This window comes from Odocoileus virginianus, chromosome 7, assembly GCF_023699985.2.
Source record: "Odocoileus virginianus isolate 20LAN1187 ecotype Illinois chromosome 7, Ovbor_1.2, whole genome shotgun sequence".
In the NCBI taxonomy this organism is placed as follows: domain Eukaryota; kingdom Metazoa; phylum Chordata; class Mammalia; order Artiodactyla; family Cervidae; genus Odocoileus; species Odocoileus virginianus.
This window is the reverse complement of record NC_069680.1, coordinates 61,536,176-61,555,167: the sequence shown is the minus strand read 5'-3', so window position 1 is coordinate 61,555,167 and position 18,992 is coordinate 61,536,176. Positions and strand designations below refer to the sequence as shown.

The 18,992-nt window shown below is 53.4% G+C and overlaps 1 protein-coding gene across 1 annotated transcript in view; it reads right to left on the bottom strand.

The window, feature by feature from the left end:
• CDH23 (cadherin related 23) overlaps window positions 1–18,992 on the bottom strand; it is a 428,604-nt gene that overhangs the window by 104,813 nt on the left and 304,799 nt on the right. The window contains 7 exon segments of the mRNA XM_070470793.1: window positions 875–988; window positions 3,028–3,180; window positions 4,860–5,079; window positions 7,722–7,867; window positions 8,164–8,353; window positions 14,681–14,788; window positions 16,058–16,170. Of these exon segments, the coding sequence (XP_070326894.1) occupies window positions 875–988; window positions 3,028–3,180; window positions 4,860–5,079; window positions 7,722–7,867; window positions 8,164–8,353; window positions 14,681–14,788; window positions 16,058–16,170 (1,044 nt within the window).

The window sequence follows — 18,992 nt, the reverse complement described above, 5'->3', positions numbered from 1 at the left end:
TGTTTCTATCAGCACCATCCTGTTCTCTTAGGCAAGTCTGTGCCCCGAAGGTCCCTCTGAGAAACTTCCCTTCCTGACTCTGAGGCCTGGGGTTCCAGGTGGGTCTGACAGCTCCCCCAGAGACAGGGACAGACCCAACTAAGAAGCACATTGCACCCCCTCTTGGCCGTAATGAGGGGTTCAGAGACAGGTGCTGGGACAGATGGAACTAATCAGAGCTCATCTGAGGGTTTCTGCTGGGGAAGCTGGGAAAGATAAAAGTGCCAGTTCCCTGCTGCTCAGGGGACTCAGACGAAGGCTGGGACTGCAGCAAGAATCTGTCATCACGTGAGCCAGGGGACGGAGCTCACACACAGGGGCAGAGGCAGCCAACGCAGAGAGACTGAGGCCTGTGGCATCATCTGAGCTCCAAAGCCAGTCAATAGTTAAAGTTCCAACCCCTTGTGGACCAGTGTAGTTTTGTGAGCCTATCCTGCTGAAGCTAGTTTATTTAAAAAATTGCCATTAATAGTCCTAATTAATCCAAAGGCAACTTCCTTCAAGCAGCCTGTCTTGATCACCCCCCTCTGCAAGTTTCCACCACCCTTGGTGCTTGTACTCTTGGGCCATCCTTTCACCCTTTTCTGCTCTGTTCTAGTTTTGCAGTGATCTGTCTACATGCTGGTCTCCCGTCTGGCCCCCAGGTAGCCCCCAACACACCACCTTAGCATCTTGCACATAGTACCATGTGCCGAGCCTCATGGCTGGCAAGGGCATGCCACTATACTGAGGGTCTGGTTGTCCTTTCTCCACTGGCACCAGGGCACAGCCTTTGCCTCAAGGCCAGCTCCTGGAAGGGCACCCACGTAAACTCCGTGGGTGGGCTGGTGCTCACCGATGGCCTCCAGAACGAGCGTGTACGTGGCTGTGGTCTCTCGGTCCAGGTTCACCACCGTTCTCACTGTGGCATCGCGGTAGCCAACACTGAACTTCCCATCCACGTTTCCACCTGTGGGCGACAGAGAATGAAGCACTGGTCAGCAACCAGGGAAAGGGTGGTGGCACCCAGCTTGGCTTCCGAGCCAGGACACTTCAGGGCTGGTCCAGGGGTGAAAAACTGTGTTATCCACTCAGCACTACCAGGGAGGGGAGGTCCCAGGGGCTCTGATGAGGGCGTGGGCTTGCCTATGTGGGCTTAGGTGAAGGGTTGAATGCCTAAAATCCTGAGTCTAACATTGATTGGACAACTACTGTGTACCAGGCACTGCATCTCACTTGTGCTGTCACTACTTCACAGAGCAGGAAAATGGCCCTTTAGTGAGGTTATGGGGCACTGTCACCTATTCGGGGTGTAGGACTCCAACTGGAAAGTCTAGTTCCTGAACCCATGTCCTTCTCCACTCTGCCACCTGCCTGTCTGATAGAAGGGTCAGGGCTTTTATATGTGATTGAGGACTCTGGGGTCAGCCGAGTGGTCTTGGCTCTCTGAGTGGGGACTCCCGGAGGCTACACAGAGTAAAGAGTGGAGGCAAGTGGACAGGATACAGGTGTTACCGAGTCTTCCTCAGTTCTGGGCCAGGTGGGAAGGGGGATGGTCTCCACTCCGAGGAGAGGAGAGGAAAGGACAAGAGTGAAAAGGACTCCATCAGAACAGTGAGGAGACCCTTCCCTGCCAGCTGGGAGGCAGTGTGGCCCTCTGGGCAGCAGAGGGCGTCACTGAACTGGGTTTCGCTAGCTTAGGGCAGTGCCTGGCGGAATGTGCAAAGTTAAGGTCTGAGAAACCTAGGGCTGGGGGCGCTCTCAGGTCAGCAGGGACTGGCCACTTTGAGGCGTTGGGAAGTCATCCCAGAGGCTGCCACCAGGTTCTCCCTTGTCCTCACATGGTTTGCCCCTGGAGAAGGCACTCTGTCCTCCGAGTCTCTAATAACTGCTTCCCAGTGTCTGAAGCACCATCTACAAGGGGCACAATCCGGCCTCAAGGGGCAGGGGAGGAACTAAGACATAAGTAACGCCAGAGGCTGAACCATGGCTGGTGCCGGGGGCATCTTGATAACAGCCTTTTCCAGAGCAGTCTTGAGAACAACTTGCAAGGAGCTGGTCTGAGGGTGCGGGGCCTCTTTCAGGGAGGGGAAGGAGGGAAAGGATATGGAAAGGAGAGGTGGAGGCCTGGAAGGTCACCTGGGCTGCAGCAAGCTGAGGGTGGGTTGTAGCCTGGGATTCCTTACTCAGGGGAGAGGCGTCAGGGAGGCTGGTGTGTGCACAGGTAGGTGTGCATATGAGCGGGTGTGTGATGTGGCTGCAGGCAGGCCAGGGACAGAGTGAAGACTGAGCCAGTAAAATGGCTGAGGGGAGGGCTGAGGAATGTGAAAGAACTGCCCTGCTCTCTTCCATGCATCCTAGCACCTCTCAGGTGTGCCATGGACTGAAGAATGCTGGCAGACTGTTCTAATCCAGGAATGGCTAATACATAGCATGTATGCCACCACCTACCGAGACTACTGCCATTGCAGACATCACTAATCGATCACAGTTCACTTTCTCCTGTGGAGCCAGGACATGGCCTCATAACATTTCTCCACAACTCTCTAAGTGGTAGCCGCTTGACACTTTTAAGCTAAAATCATTTCACTCAGAGATATCTAAACTATTTGTCTCTAAACAGATGAAAATTCTCATCATGAGTGAAAGGTGCCCTGGGAAGGACTAGGTCACATTCCTCTAGCCACTGCTTTGTTACCCTGATGTGGGGTAGAGTTGGGGGCAGGGCTTCTCCCCAGGAGTCACTGGCTCCACCACCCTCTAGAATAAACCTCAGGAAGACCCCCCTCCAACTCGCATCATCCAATAGGTACAGAAGCTCCCCCACCAAGAGAGCCACACCAGAGGGACCCAGGTGCAAAGCTCTTGGGAAAAGTCAAGAGCAAATCTTTGAGGCCCCAGAAGGGGCAAAAGGCTGATGGCCAGTGCAGGTCCTATCCCTTCTTCCCCTCTCCCCAAGCTCACTCCAGGCTGGCTGCTCATCTGAGGGTCGGGGAGGCAGGGCCACACCTGTGATGAAGTAACTCAGCTCGGCGTTGAGGCCCACGTCGTGGTCCGTGCAGTTCAGCCAGACCACCCGGAACTCCCGTGGCACGTCCTCCGACACGGAGACATTGTACACAGCAGGGAAGAAGGTGGGTGTCTCGTCATTCACATCCAGCACTGGGGGAAGAGTCGGCACTCAGGGCTAGGCCTGGCTTCCACCCTAAACTGCCAGCTCCGAAGGCAGTAGTTCATGCCACAGACCAACAGGAAACACATTTCTTAGGAGTCAACACCTGCTGGTCATGGGCTGAGGGCCCCCATGGCTGCTGGGGCCAGGACAGGACTGAACAGAGATTCTGCCCCCTCCTGTAGCTCATGCTATCGAAACCCCAGGGTCTGTCTCTAATATATGCCTAACAACGACAGTGATGACTGTGATGATGGTCATCACAATCCTCCGCTCTCCCCAGGTGCCAAGCTCAGGCTAAGTGCTCCCTGAACAGGACCACATGGGCCCCTCATATCATCCTCACTAGGCACCCATCATTCGGCATGCTATATAGATGAGGAAGCTCAGAGGAACTGGATGACTTGTCCAAAGTCACACAGCGAGAGCATGGTAGGAGGGGGTCTTGGGGAGGCCTGTTCCCAGTTTATCCCAGGGAAAGTAGCTGGCTTTGAGAACTAGCCCCCAAAGTCTAATTTCCCTTACAGATTTGTTTTTCAGCTCTGCACGTCAGGCCCCCATTCCTTTGACAGATGGGGCCTAGGGTAACCTTCATAGTGAAATGAGCCCCACCCTGCTTTGGCTCCTCTTTGCGATAACCCTAGGAGAAATGATCAGCTCATGGGATGACATAGTTTCTGCTGAGTCTTGGAAAAAGAAAATCTGGGGTCCTCTTTGAGAGGGCTGGACATCTGCCCTGTCAATCATGGGTACAGACATGGGTCATCAAACTGGCACGAGGAACCCCCAAGCCTTGGATCAATAAGACAGTGGATGTTCAGCTCTCTCTAGCCTCCATCATCTTGGATCATGATTAAGGAAGGTGAATGTTTGTGCCAGGCCAACTACTATCCACTCCCCATCCCACGGAGGCCAGTAGGAGCCAGGACGGCACCAGGCCTGTCTGAGAGAACAGCCCATCTCCTGCCCATTACACTCTGAACTAATTTCCCTGGGGTTACTTCTGGGCCCCTGGCAACAGTTCATGTCCATGTCCATGTTTTGTCCAAGAAATTAAAGGTACAGGCCGAGTAGGTGAGAAATGGTAACCCTCCTTGGGCTGACCCTGCCTTGCTGGAGGGTGGAGACAGTGGGACTTATTGAGAGGGCCCCAGGAGGTGAGAAATCTTAGGGAATCTGGGAATCCCAGCTGCCCTCTTTCCGGGTGAGGCCCTTCCATGGCAATTTCAGGCGTTCCCCGAATACAGGAATGGAAGCTTCCCTTTACATCTCCAAACAGGAAGTCTGTCCTTACAAAGACAGAGAAAGAGCTCTGAACCTCCCTGCCTGCTCGTAACCCCGAGGGTGCCACTCCCTGCTCAAACCCTCTCTGATGCTGCTGGGATCAAATTGGGGGACCTGAGCAGTGAGTCCAGGTCACTGCTCCTGGGCTCTGGGACCCTGAAGTCAGACACCAGGTAGAGAGAAGGCCCTGCTGGCATTTTTGAACTGGTGGAGACACGAAGGGCTATGTTGAATGGCTCCAGTTGAAGAGGATGCCCATTGGCAAGGCAGTCAGTGCTGCCTGGACAGCTACAGCAGTGATGAGCATGGGCTCCCAGCCAGCCTGGCATTGCCCTGGGGCCCATGCCATGGGCTCAGCACAGCAGGGGGCACCCCGCGCCCTCACCTCGAATGGTGAGTGTGCTGGTGGAGCTCTTGGTGGGCGTGCCTGCATCACTGGCCACCACACGCAGCTGGTACTCGGCGATGCGCTCACGGTCCAGCTCAGTGGTGGTGACCACCACGCCGCTGCTGCTGTTGATGACGAAGTCCATGCGGGGCATGCCCACCTGCATGCGGTAGGACACCAGTCCATTCAGGCCCTCGTCCAGGTCGATGGCCACCACCTGAGGGAGAGGATGGGGCTGGAGTGAGGTGTGGGGATGCTAGTACTGATGCGCACCACTTGAGAAGTGCCCCCTCCTTCCCAACGACACGGCTGCTACCCCGGAGCCTCAGGCCAGGCCACTACCCACAATGTGGCCTCCCAGATGCTCTTAAGGGGGTCAGCATGTTCGAGCTGAAAGGTATACAGATGCAACAAGTGGGGCTGGGAGTGGGAGAGGTGGGAAAGGGGCTTTCCAGAACAAGGGTCCAGGTGTACAGCCTTCTCCCTTCTAAACCCTGCTCTCCTCATTAGGAAGCTCTTCCAGACTCACTTCAGCTGGTTCAGGACCCTCCAAACGCAGGGGTCTCCCTCACCCCTGACTCTCTCATTGCTGGCTAGGAGCAACTGTTAACAGCTCAGACCCCTTCAACTATGTGGAACTCAAATACACAAAATGCTTGATAAAAAGGATTCCCTCCCATGCACTATTCTATTTGTAAGACAACAAAAATAAGATGATACAGCTGGTTTTTAGAAGTCATTTGAGGACACATGTAGGCCAACCTTCTTTCAGTCCTTAGGCTGTTTCCAGCTGTTACTGTTTGCACCTCCAGTGCTGATGAGAGAGATCCTGACTCAAGACTCTGATATGTTGAAAGTTTTACAGAAGAATATTCAAGACATTTGAGGAAAAATGTGCAAAAGCAGTTAAAATAAGAGCTTTGGATCTAACCAAGACTCCCAGGATTGAGGGGATTTCCCAGGTGGTGCTAGTGGGAAAGAACTCATCTGCCAAAACAGGAGACTTAAGAAACGTGGGTTCAGTCTCTGGATCAGGAAGATCCCCTGGAGAAGGAAATGGCAACCCACTCCAGTATTCCTGCCTGAGAAATCCCATGGACAGAGTAGCCTATGGGCTACAGTCTATAGGGTTGCACAGAGTTGGACACAACTGAAGTGACTTAGCACAGCATGGCATGGCTCAAGATTGAAAGTCAATGTGAAGTGTCATCTGGTCTAATTTACATCCAACGAGCCGGACAAGAAGAGAGTATCCAGACTCAGATTGAATGGTTTCCTCAGTGGGGGACTCACTACTTCTAATTTATCTGCACACAGCTCTAATCCCTGGGAAAAGTTCTTTTGCACATTCTGCAGGAATCATTATTAGCTGAGGTTGTAGAGGGGAGCTGGGGAACTGCACAGCTCAAGTGAGAGCCCTCTTTCTGGAGAAGGAAATGGCAACCCACTCCAGTAGTCTTGCCTGGAAAATCCCATGGACAGAGGACCCTGGTAGGCTGCAGTCCATGGGGTCGCAGGGAGTCGGACACGACTGAGCAACTTCCCTTTCTCTTTCTGTACTCCCAGTTCCTCCAATCATCTTCACATGACTCTGAGCCAGTTCCTCCATAAACTCAGAAGCTGTGCTGTTGGGCGTTTTCTCCCTCTCTTGCCTGTGAGTCTAGAGGAGAACCCAGTTTGGAGGCTCCCCCCTCCTATTGGGGTGGGGTGGGGAACTCCTCCTCAGGGAATGGCTGCAGTTTCCTGGATTGCAGCTCCCCCTGCTGGGGGTTTGGGGAGAATGTCCTGTTGGAGAGAGAGAATGCTCCCTGGAACCTTAATCTCCTTTTATAGATAAAGAAACTGAAGCACAGTGGGCCTTGAGGGCATGGCCAAGGTGAACCGTTCTGGTGTCTTGACAAATAGCCCTGTCTTCTTTGAATGGGATCAGGCTAACCCCTTGCTATGGGATCCCACTGTCTCTCATGTAGAAACCCTCATAACAGGTACACATGTCATGAGTACATCATTTGCTGTGTATTTCCTGCAATCCAAGTGCCAGCTTGCTTGCACATATGTCTGATTGGATCCCCACAACATGGCTAGCCAGGTACTATTCTGATCCCCACTTCACAGGCCCAGAGTGGTTAAACAGGGTGTTCCAAGTCACCCAGCACACTGGTGGTAGATTTGGGAAGACTACTCCAAAGCCCCACCTCTTAACTTTGAGGGTCAGTATTTCTAAACAGCCTCGTTAGGGCATCATCTCTCCTGAAGCTACACCTTCAGGGCCCCCTCCTGAACAGAAGGGTGGTGAAGTGGGAGGCAGAGGGCCCAGGCCCATCTCTTTTTGGCCACAGGGACTTGGGCACGTCTCTTTACGTCTCCTGAAAAGTGGAGGGATCCCACCTACCGTGTGGTGCTGCCTTGGGGCTTACAGGAGAGGGGGCTGCCCATGGAGGCAGGATGTCTAGGCTATACTTGTCTGACCTTTTTTGTGTTCTAGAACCACCTATACGCATGAAGTATTGAGGGTCTCAGGCCAGACAGTCACAGGCAGGCCCTGAGAAACCCATTTGGCTTCCCGGAATTCTGTCTCTGCCTCTCTCCCTCTGCCTTTATCTATCTCCTTGGGTGCTTTCCTTCAAGACCCAACTCAAGCCCCTCCTCCTCCAGGGAGCCTTCCATTTCCATCTCTCAGAGCACTGACTCTCCAAGCTTGGAGTGGATTGTGTCCTGTCTCAGCAGTCACCCCACCGCCCTGCAACGTGCCCATGATGAGGCTGGGCACACACAGCACCCACTGTTCCCTGGCTGGCAGGTTGGTGAAGTGAGGAGATGACAGAGAGCAGGATCTCGGGCCTTGAAAGGAAAACTCACCTGGTAGACAGAGACCCCTGCAGGGGTACCTTCAAGCACCTCGGCCACAAAAGGCAGGTTCTGAAAGGTGGGGTCATTGTCATTGAGGTCCAAGAGGTTCACGAACACTGTGGCACTGCTGGTGGCTTTCAGAGGGGGTGCGCCACCTAGGGGGCCACGGGGGTGGGGGAGGAGGGGTACAGGAGAAAAAGGGAGAGGGAGAAAGATGATTCAGCGGCCTTCCATCCCAGTGGCCCCTCCAGGAGGCAGCCTGGGCCTTGCACCCCCAGCCCCCCTCTGCCCCCTAAGGGTGCACAACTGGAAAGTGGGTGTCACTCTGCTCTTGATGATCAGATTACAGCCCTCCTGGGTGGGCCCCAGGACGGCCAGAGGACATGCACTGGGGGAGGTCCCCAGGTCACCGAGGGTCCGGGGCCACAGCCCAGGCGTGAGGGGAACGTACAGTCGGTGACAGAGATGACGATTTTGCGCATCAGCTCCGCCTCGTGGGGGTCGGGGTTCTCCCGGTCCAGCATGACGTGGGTGGTGCGGATCTTGCCTGTGCTGCTGTTGAGGCTGTAGAACTTGTTGGGTGGCTGGATGCTATATACCAGGGTGCCGTTCTCCCCCATGTCTGGATCCACGGCCACCACCTACCAGGAAGGAACCGGCCCTTCAACTGAGCCCAGCCCAGGCGGGTGTCTCTGTGGCCTGGGCTGCCTGCCCTGGTTGTCTGAGCTCCCATGTTGGGCACCCCACTGCCTGGACACAGGAGGCAGTCTGGCTCAGACTCAGGAAATGGGTCTCCCTCCTGGCTTCAGTGGTGGGTCTCTGGGGCTTGGGAGGCAGGAGGTTCAGAAGATGAGCCGCAGTGGGAATCCTGGGCTCCTTGGATTCTCTACCCATTCAGCTTTGGCCTTAGGGTAAGTTCCTTTCCACACTTAAGCCGCAGCTTCTGAACTGTAACAGCAATACCTAGTACCCACCAGCCTGCAAGAGCTCCCTGAACCTCACAGGCCTTCTCCACCCACTGTGTCAGCAGTCTTAGGAGGAGGACACCTAGAAGAAAGCCCTCTTTACAGATGAGGCACAGCGAGTCTCCCTAAGCCTCCCAGCCAGGAAGTGGCTCTAGATCCCTCTAGCAGGCAACACTGCCAGTGTCCCTCCTTTCCAGACAAGTGGGGTTAATGTGTTCACAGGCTTCTGGGGGAGCAGGGAGTCCCTGTAGCCTATGACCATGGAATTCTTCAGGGTGGGGGCTAGGGAGGGCTGGGGAGTCCAAATCCTTGAGTGATCGTTTGAAAGGATCTGACACTCTGGATTTTGAGATCTGAGTTCTTCATCAGCAAACCCTTTCTTCCTTCCTTTGGGGCTTTAGATTGTGAGGCAATTTGAAAACAATTCGGCCTCTGTGGCACCAAGAATGACAGGGCATGGGAAGGAGCCATAGACAAGCCTCCTGGTTTGAAGAGTGGGTCCCAGTAAGTTGGGGCCAGTCATGGGGTTGGGGCTGGGGTGAGGCTGGGGGAGGGAAAGGGTTGAGTTTCCCTGGAGGGGGGATGCCATATCCGAGAAGGAGGAGGTCTTAGGACAGGGGGCCCAGACACTATGGCCCCTTTAACCTTCCAGCCCCACTGTGGTATCCCATTTGTAGGCCCCACTCCATGAAGGGATCAACCTCAATGCTGACCTAATCCAGGGCAACAAACCCTGTAGCCCATTCTTTCCCAGGTCCCTATGCCCACCAATCTCTGCTCATAGGGAACTCCTCTACCATCTACCTCCCACGGAAAGCAGAGCTCAGAGAGGCCTGGGCCAGCCTCGGTATCACACAGCACCAGCCATGGAGCTGATCCAGCTGCCACCCTAGAGGCCTCCTAGGGTCCCAGGACAGCAGTGGCACCCACACATCAGCTCACCCTGACCCTGTGCTGCAGGGGCCACAGCAGCACCCAAGATGGACAAGATCAACAGGGTGTGACTGCAGTCCCAGGGGCCACATCAGGACGGTGTCATTCTTAACTCCAGGACACTCAGGGATGACAGCCTGGCCTTGTCAGCTCCTTCATCTTACTTGATGTGGGGCTTTTTGTGCTTTGGCAGCAGAATCTGTCCCTCCTCTGGCTTAATCCCCAGCCAGAGGCGTCTCAGTGGCCATTAGACCAGAACAGACAGATGGATTGCCCTGCCGAGGGCGCCCGCCAGCCCCGAGGCCCCAGGGAGGCAGGGAGAGAGGCCAGTGTTGGCTCTGACTCCAAACCATCCAGGTCTTTCTTCACTTCAGAGAGTGGGACATGGTGCTACTCCCACTCCACCTGCTCAGCCCATCTCCTCCCTTCCCAGCCTTGCTGTATTCAGGGGGGAAGGGGGTGGCCTCAGCCTTCCAGGCCTGAGAAGCCCTCACTGTGTTGTGGGCATGAGGCTAAGTTTCCCCAGGCTCAATAATGGGGGCCCAATCACCGCTGTATTGACAACAAGAGCTCTGTCCCCCAGGCTCTCCTCTTATCATTTCAGCTAGGCAGTCAGCCCACTGATAGACAGAGGAGACCAGAAAGCCTTGTGTTTCTACAATGCTTCTCTCAAGGTAGAGGATGGAGATAGCTTTTATTCCCATTTTTCTGGATCGGTAAACTGAGGCAAGAGTTGTTGAACCATCCTTTCTAAGGCAGGCACACTAGCCTGTTGCTGAGCGTGCTAATACACCTTCTCCTATCCCCGAGTACTAGAGAGGGGGAATCTTGGGCAGCTGCTTCCAAAGGCCCATGGTTGGGGGTGGGTTTTAACTTCTGGCCTTGTGGCACACTCCTGGGTGGTGGGATGGTGTAGGGGCACAGGAGAAGGCCGTGGGCTGGGGCCCCTCCTGCGAGTTCCCTGCTGGGCGATTGTGTAGAATCTCACCACTTTCCCCTCATTTATTTCCCATTTCACGCCCGTCATTTTTCTCCTGGCCTGACGGAGAATAATTCTCTCCCTCTCCCCTCTCCTTTATTTTGCTGGAGGGCTTTGAAAGGCTCTAAATCAATGCCCATCAGCCAGGTCCTTGAAGAAGGCTGCAGGAGCAGGAGGGAGAGTTGGGCCAAAATCTCACTTGCAAACAGAGAACAGCCGCTCTGCAGGCTCATGCCCATGCAGATGTAGGTGCACATGGGCACACAGACACGCGCCTGGCTCCCAGTGCATGGGAACATGGCACAGGCTCGTCTGCAGACAGCTCTGAAGAGAAGAAACACTGGAATCACCCTGCACTTCAGGCTTTAGAAGTGTGGCCAGGGCCCTCGCTAGAGGGGCCCTTGGGAAAGTCCCAGGCCACATGCCCTCATCTCCTTCTGAGAAGGAAGACTCGACCCCATCTGTTGGAGTGGGGTGCTAGGTAGGATATCCGGGGAAGAAAGTTGAACAGGTCCATCAAGAGCTCTCATTCACACATACTGAAGCCTTATAATGTGCCAGGCACTGTGCTAGGCACTGGGGCTCAACTGTGAACGAGACAGGTTTGATTCCAGCAGGGGAGGCAGCTGATGGTGACAAGAGCTCTCATCTGCTGACCATTCACTGTGTGCCAGTGTACTTCGTGTATTTTGACTCATTAAATATGACCACAGTCTTATCAAGTAGAGACTTTATCCCCATTTTCTACTTAGGAAGGTTGGAACACAGAGAGGTTAAGTAACTTGCCCAAGGTCACACAGCTGGTAAGTGGTATGGCTGGGATTAGAGCCCAGACCTTTTGGTAGCAGAAAAGGCTTCTCACTTAATCACTGAGCTACACTGCCTCTTAATAAGCAAGCAACCTAAACACAGATTGTGGAGTCAGCTCTGAAAGAAATGTGTGGGAGAGGTGGCATTTTAAGCTGGGACGGGTGGAGGAGAATGAGCCAGCCGTGGGAAGAGTACGGGTGTGGGGGGGGGGGGTGGAGTAGAGGGAGGGGGCACCCTGTGGGGCTGGAAGAGCTTGTGCAGAGGCTCCAAGGCGGGAAGGAATTCAGCAGGTTCAGGAAGCTGAAAGTCCTGTGTGTGCTGGGGGTGTGTGGTGGGTCTGCGAAGGCGGGTGGGAGATGAGTCAGAAGGTGGGCTAGTTTCTTTTCCATTGAAATATCACCTCCTCCTGATGTCACCTCTGGGTGAGCTGTTCCCTCCTTAAAGACCACTTTTCTCGAACCCCAGCCACAGATCCTGCCTCACTCAGGGCCATTATGAGACCTTAGAAGTTCCCAGGGGGCCCCCTATAAGGTATTACAATATACCCACCTCTACACACATACATATATTTCACAGCTATAAAATCTGAAAGAATTTTTATGACTATTCCTTTTGAAATTATTTTGCTATAACAAGCTCAGTTAATGTATGGGCTTCTTGATTTCTGGCATCCTGACAAATCATTACATTAAAAAAAAATTCCCCAGAATTCTAGAAAATCAAGCCCACAACTTGTCCTTAAACACAATAAAATTTTTATACACCCTAAATGTTGTAATTTCTAAAGTTGTCACAACATATGTGGCAGATGTTTAATATAACAAGCTTTGATTCTGTCTCTATTCTTTTTGAAATTCTGAGTCAGTAACTTTTTTTTTTTTTTCCTTCGGGTCTCAAACACTCCCATGAGTCACTGAAAAGCTGAGATGCCCCACACCCGTGGCTGTGGACAGCCATGTCTACTAAGTACTGAGGGGTGGACTTACGTGTCCTTCTCCCCAGAGTTAAAATGGGGCAGATCTTGTGGGCCAGGTGGGTCCAGTAAGGACCCTGGCTTTTACACAGGGTGAGATGGGAACCAGGGGTGTTTTAGCCCAAGAGTGACACACGGCTCCCTGAAGGCAGAGAGGACCTGCTGCATCCTGAACTCCCGAGCCTGCCAAGCCTGGCATACAGTAGGTGCTCACTGAAGGCTTGTGGGGTTTCCTGGAGACTGAGACAACACTGGGCAGCAGGCCCCTGGCCCACTGTCCACACCTGCTCACTGCACAGAGGATGTGAGGAAAGGCTGGGATCTGATCTGGGACATGCCTAAAGCCAAGAAAGTGCACTCCCAGCCCAGCAGACCTACTCTTTGACCAGCAGGTAGACTCTCTAATAATCGCACCCCTGAATGCTGTCCCATGCAGCCACTTTCTCCCCTCAGTTTCCTCTGGGAGGAATTTCCCAGACAGGTAAAGCACAGGTAAGAGTAGACCAGATAGGTGTTCAGAGGTGGGCATTCTGTCCCAGCTTTTTGGAGTCTCTGGCTGGGGTTATCCTGGTCTAGAGTCCTAGTGCCCATGAGGTGGCAGCAGAGAGTGCCCACTGGAACTGGGAGTGGTTGCCAAGTCTGGCTCTGAGCTGAAAGGATTCCTCAACCTGGGACTTTGAGAAAACAGATTCCAGATCCTGCACCCTACTGGAGTCCCTGGGAGGGGATCCTGCCCAGAGTTGAGAGTCATTTGTATCATTAACATGTAGAAAGGAAGACAGAACAGGCATGAAGGCCAACCCCTCTCTTTCTGTCCTTCCCTCCAGGTTGACATCTTCCTCCATTGAGACCTGGCAGACCTTGTCACTACTGCTTGTGGTTGATGAGGGTAGGGGTGGAGAGGTTAGGCATCACCAGTCTGAGGTTGCCTGCCCTCAGGGTGGGGCAGCCTTCCTGAAGAACTGGATAGGAAAGTTTACTATCCCTTCTCCCATCCCACCCGAGTTCTCCAGTTTTTCAGGACCTGGGCCACCTGTCAGAGCGCCCCTGAGCCAGCAGAGGGATAGAGGTCAGGTAGTTTTAAAGTCAGTCAGATCCGGGTTTGAGTACGGACATGATTTTCACTATCTCATTAGCTCTGTGATCTTGGGCAAGTTCCTCAAACTCTAAGTCTCCATTCCCTCCATTGTACAGTGGAAGCAGGGAATCCATCTGCCATGATGTGGCATCCCCATGAGGATGAAAGAATCCGTGAGACGTGCCTAGCACAGCACCTGGCATGTCCTAGACATTCAATAAACGGGGACTTTCCTGGTGGCTCAGTTGATAAAGAATCTGCCTGCAATGCAGGAGATCCAAGTTCAATCCCTGGGTGGGGAAGATCCCCTGGAGAAGGAAATGGCAACCCATTCCAGTATTCGTTCCTGGAGAATGTCATGGACAGATGAACTTGGTGGGCTACAGTCCGCATGGTTACAAAGGGCCCGACATGACTGAGCATCTGAGCGTGAGCTCTGTCAGGCTCACAGGGCTGGCTGGTGTCTATGGGGCTGCACACGGGGGCAGAAGGCTCTCTGGATGAGGCCAAATGGGGTGCAAGCATGAGGGGGAAAGAAAGCCCCATAAATATGAATCCCAGCACAGAGAGAGTGGGATGCTTGACCCCGGCTTTGCTCAGCTTCCCCAGGACGCTGCTCTCCTTTCTGGATGCCCTGAGGTTTTTTGGTTGCATCTCTCACTCCCTATCCTGAGCCATATCCCCACACGCAGCACGCCTAGGAGTCCGTGCAAACCTGCAACATCTTATGCCAGAAAGTCCCTGGGTGAGCTCTGAGCCTCCTGCTAGGGTAGTCCTGGGCTTGCTGATCCAGACTGATGGCTGCAGTGATAGAAGTCCCGAGGAAGAAGGAAGGAGATGGGGGCAGGGCTGAAGCTTGTGTGATTTGAAGGGGGGGGGTACCTGTGCCTTGTCAAGGGAGGTTGTGGGGGGGCTCTCCAGAGGGGGTGCCAGAGTCCTGGGGTCCCAGGGTAAGGGTGACCCCGAGCTGAACCAGCCCTAGCCCCTCGGGCACTGTCCTTGGGCTGCCAGTGCTCCTTTTGACAAAGTCTGGAGCCTGCTGTCTCCAAGTGTGAGGGTTTCCCCCCAACTCTGGCTATCTTTCACCATGCAAGAGAACGTCCGGAACTCTGCTCCAAGAGCTGACTCGGAAACAGCTCCACACTGGCTGGCCCATAGGGCTCATGTGGGAGAGGCAGACACTCCTTGAACAGCCACTTGGAAGCTTTGCTCCGCCCCCCCACCACTTACCGTGGTCACATCAGAGTCTGGAGGGGTCATCTCCACCAGGTTGATGTAGTAGGGAGCGTCCTTCCAGGTGGGGTGGTTGTCATTGATGTCCAGGAGGGTGATGTTCACCTGTGAAGCCACAAGGGGCACTGTGGGATGCTCCTAGCTGAGCTGTGCAAGGACAGTGCCACGCTGGGGACTCACTCAGATGCCCATGGGCACCTTGGCACTAATTCCACCAGCTCCACCCACTTTGGGGGCCTCAGGAGAGATCCTGGGCTTTCAAGGACAGGAGGGGGCCTAGACCTTTCGGGGAGCTTAGGTGCTGTTCCATTAGGAGACAGAGGAATGAAAGAAATGACCCCTGAAATGGTCCCTGCGACCTGGGACGCATTCTGTCCACCCCGAGTCTTGGCTGAGGGTGACTGACAGGGTGTGGAAGGTTTGCGGTGGGACATCTGATAGGATCCACAGAGCTTACCCTTTTAGTCTCAGCTACAAGCCAAGCAATTTCTCCGCTCACCTGCCACCCAGGTAAATTATTTATAGAATCCTGAGTCCTATTAGCAGGGCCTCTCATGACTGAATAGAGCACTGGGGATTTTTCTGCTAAGTGGCTGGCCAGGAGACAGTCCCCCCAGCCCCTCTGGCTGGGTAAGAATGGGGGCAGCTGCTGGGGATCGGGTGAGGGCTGAGGAGAGGGGGCTCCAGACGGATCGCAAGAGAGCACACGAGGATAAGGAGGGGAGTGGCCGGAGTGGCCTGTCAGCTGCTCTTCCTGCTTCCTGCCCCACGGCGTGAACGTCTCACCCCACCCTCCTCCGCAGCAATTGCAGCAAAGAGCTCAGTTAGGACCCTCTAGTGGCTCTCCTCTAGCTTCTTCTCTCTGAGGCAGGAAGGCCTTGGGTGGGGCGCTGGGCTTCGGGTCCTACCTGCTCATGGGAGGGAAACCTGGGCATCATTTCTCAGCACGGCAAGGGAGGGGTGCGTGGTGACAGGCCCCCAGGAACCCTCAGGGCCCTGCCTCCAGCTCTGAGCTGCTCTTCCTGGCAGTCCTTCCTCCTGTTTCTTGGCTGGTGCCAGGGCAGGGAGGGAGTTATGGGGCTCATGCCTTCTGCCCAGCTGATCTTCGGGGGTAGGAGGGAGTATTTACTCTTCCCGAGCACCCCCATGACCCAGGTGGGAATGTCTTTCTTCCCCTAGCTGCAAAGGCCCCAGGGCTGACCTCGGCTGACAACGAAATGGTACTTGCCACCCTCCCTCCACGCCCACAAGGCCTCACACTGCCTCGGGACACAAGTGTCCAGGGGCCTAAGTGATACAAGCTGAAGATGAGCTGGAGGCGGCAGCCTGGCTGGCAAGTGGGGAGCTAGGGGCAGGGGCTGGTTGAATGCTCACAGTGGCGATGCCAGTTTTCTGGTTGTGGCCCACGCCCCCGTCCACTGCCCGGACGATGAGGATGTACTCAGACTTGGTCTCACGGTCGAGCAGGGAGGTGGTGGTGATTTCACCTGCAATAAGAGAAGGTGTGTGAGAGATGGTTTGGGTGGGCCAGGGAGGGAATGGGGAAGGAGGGAGAGAGCACAGTGTGAGAGAGATGCTTGCAAGATCAAGTGACCTGTGTGAATCGGGGGTGGTGAGATGGTGCTCACAGGGCACAGCAGCCATGACTTGGGAACCTGAATCCCAGAGCTGGGCAATGTAACCCTAGGACGAGGAGGCATGTTCAGATGTGGGAAATCGAGACAGATGATGGGATTAGGGGCTGGAAACAGGGCAGGAGAGTCATTTGGCCTCAAGCTCAGTCACAAAGGACCTCTCACTTAGGCTGCGGACATTACCTCACTGGCTTGATCACCTGGAACTAGTTACCTAAATCCCCTGTGCCTCAGTTTCTCCATCTGTTTAAAAAGGAACAATAATAGGGCACATCTCATAGGCTTGATATGGGATTAATTTAGTTCTAAATTAGAGAGGCACCTGGCACTGTTTATTCATTTGGTTATAGAAATACAACAACAGGACTGAAACACGCTGAGTGCTTCATGCCTATTCCAACTCGTGGCTCATTCTAGACAGCTCAACCTATAATAGGTTGAGATTTAATATTAATAGCTATAAAATAGTTTCCTTAATTACCTTGTAGGTAACAATGCTTTGAATTTTTTAGTGTATAAATAAGTTATTCTATTAAATATAAACATTTAAAATAGACCATAATCTTTGTCGGGTCAGAAAGATCCCCTGGAGAAGGAAATGGCAACCCACTCCAGTATTCTTGCCTGGGAAATCCCATGGACAGAGGAGCCTGATGGGCTACAGTTCATGGGGTCATGAAAGAGTCGGACACGACTGAGTGATTAAACCACCACCACATTATCTTTGTCTGTTTTTGGCTTTTCTTTGTGTTTTGGTATAACTAAAATATGGAAGTCACTTGGTAGTGATGTTACAGTAAATGTTTGACAAATGGATCCCCAAAGGAAAAAAAGGGCATTTGCTGATTTCCCTGGTTATAAATATTCCCACCAGGGCCCATTTGAAGCTATCCACTTGGTAGCACTGAACTTGGAGTTGGGAAGAGATGTACATAACTGGTTCTCATGAGCAGGCATGAGGCAGCACAGGCCAGCTTCAGTACGGTCTGGCGACCAGGCCATGTACCATCTCACGAGGGCCACTGGAAAGAGCTAGTGCTCTGGGGACAGTGAAGTCCAGGTGTCACTTCTGATGACTGCTCTTTCCAGGAGCTTAGCCTGGGAAAGCTAATTAATTTCTTTGAGCCTCAGTTTTTTCATCTAAAAGAGATTAGTATGCTTCCAAATCAGAGCTTTGTAAGGATTAAATAACTATAGGTGAAGTTTCTAACATTCAGAAAATGCTCATTTCTTTCAAGGGACTGTGAGGGTCCTCCAAGGGCAAGGACTGTGTGCTATCCCCATTGGTTGAGCTGTGTGACCTGGGGTGGGTTACTTAACTTCTCTGTGCTTGGTTTATTCTACCACAATATAACGGAGCTGGGCCAGTGGTCCCTAGGACCCTTCCACTCTCATATTTCCCCTTCCTGCCATGATAAGGAAGCTGGGGTTGGGGGCCAGGGCACTGAAGGTGCTGAGGCCAGGAGCAAAAGCCTGGCAATCATTTGCCTGCCAAGCCACACTCCATGCTGGGGTTCTTGTCAATTAATTGGCAGGGCGAGGAAGAAATTAATCTCTAAAAAGTTTTAAACATGAACTTGTCGGCATGATAGATGGCTCCTCCTGTCTGGGAAATTAGATCCAATTAAGGCCACCTTTGTGGAGTGGGCCTGGCTAATTTGACCAAGGCGCTCAGAGGAAAATGCTTACGCCTTTGGAGCTGAAGGAGTCTTGTTAAGGCAGTAAGAAAATGTCCAAGTCATTATTAAAGACCCCAGGGTAGAGATGGAGTCCCTGACTGGGGAGGCAGGGTAGGTGCTGAAAGGTCAGTGTGCCCACCACTGTATCTGGGGGTGGCACACGGCTCTACACAGCTTTAGAGAACAGAGTGCTGAGAGTTTGGGCTCTGGAGTCAGAAGTTCAGGCTCTGCGAATCCTGAGTCCAGTGATTTAACCTCTCCTTTAACTCGATTTCCTTGTAAGGAAAACGGGGATGACGTGAAGCTAAAACCTGCCTCAGAGTGCTGGTGATGTTGGTCAGAGCACTTAGAACAGTGCTGAGTGCCTGGTTAATATTCCTTAATGATATTACTCTGAGCTCCCCAGACTTCCTGAGGGTGGAGGCTCCTGAGAGGACAGAGGCAGGCACTGGCTTTGTCAGAGGTGGAACAGGAGGTGCAGGGTGGCCCTGGATATGTTAAGTCTTTGTACACATCAGCACCAGCCATCTGCTCCCCGAGCTTCCAGGAAAGTGGGGTGAAAGAGACTGAAGGCAGACCTGGAGCACGGAGGCACAGATAACGGGAAGACTAGATGCCCTGCTGGGCCGCTGAGCGCCCATGGCAAGGATGGCCAGTGTCCATCAAAGATTCCTGCTCCCTTCCCAGGCCAGAATGATTGCTGGAGAGGAGCTGCCAGGCCAGGGACTATGATGTTCCCCAAGCCTTCCTTGCATTTATCAGGGCCATTGCCTGGTTCTGGCCAATGGGATGTGGGCACAAGTGATGTCTGTTACCTCCAGGTCTGACCCATAAACATCTCCTTGCACAATATCCCATATTCCCTTTTCCCTTCTGCAGTGACCCTGGAGCCACAACATGGAAGGAGTCTGGGTCCCCAAATCACCATGTGGAAGACTGTCCACCAAACACAGCACTGGACCGCTGTGTTTATGTTAGATGTTCTATTGTGTTAAG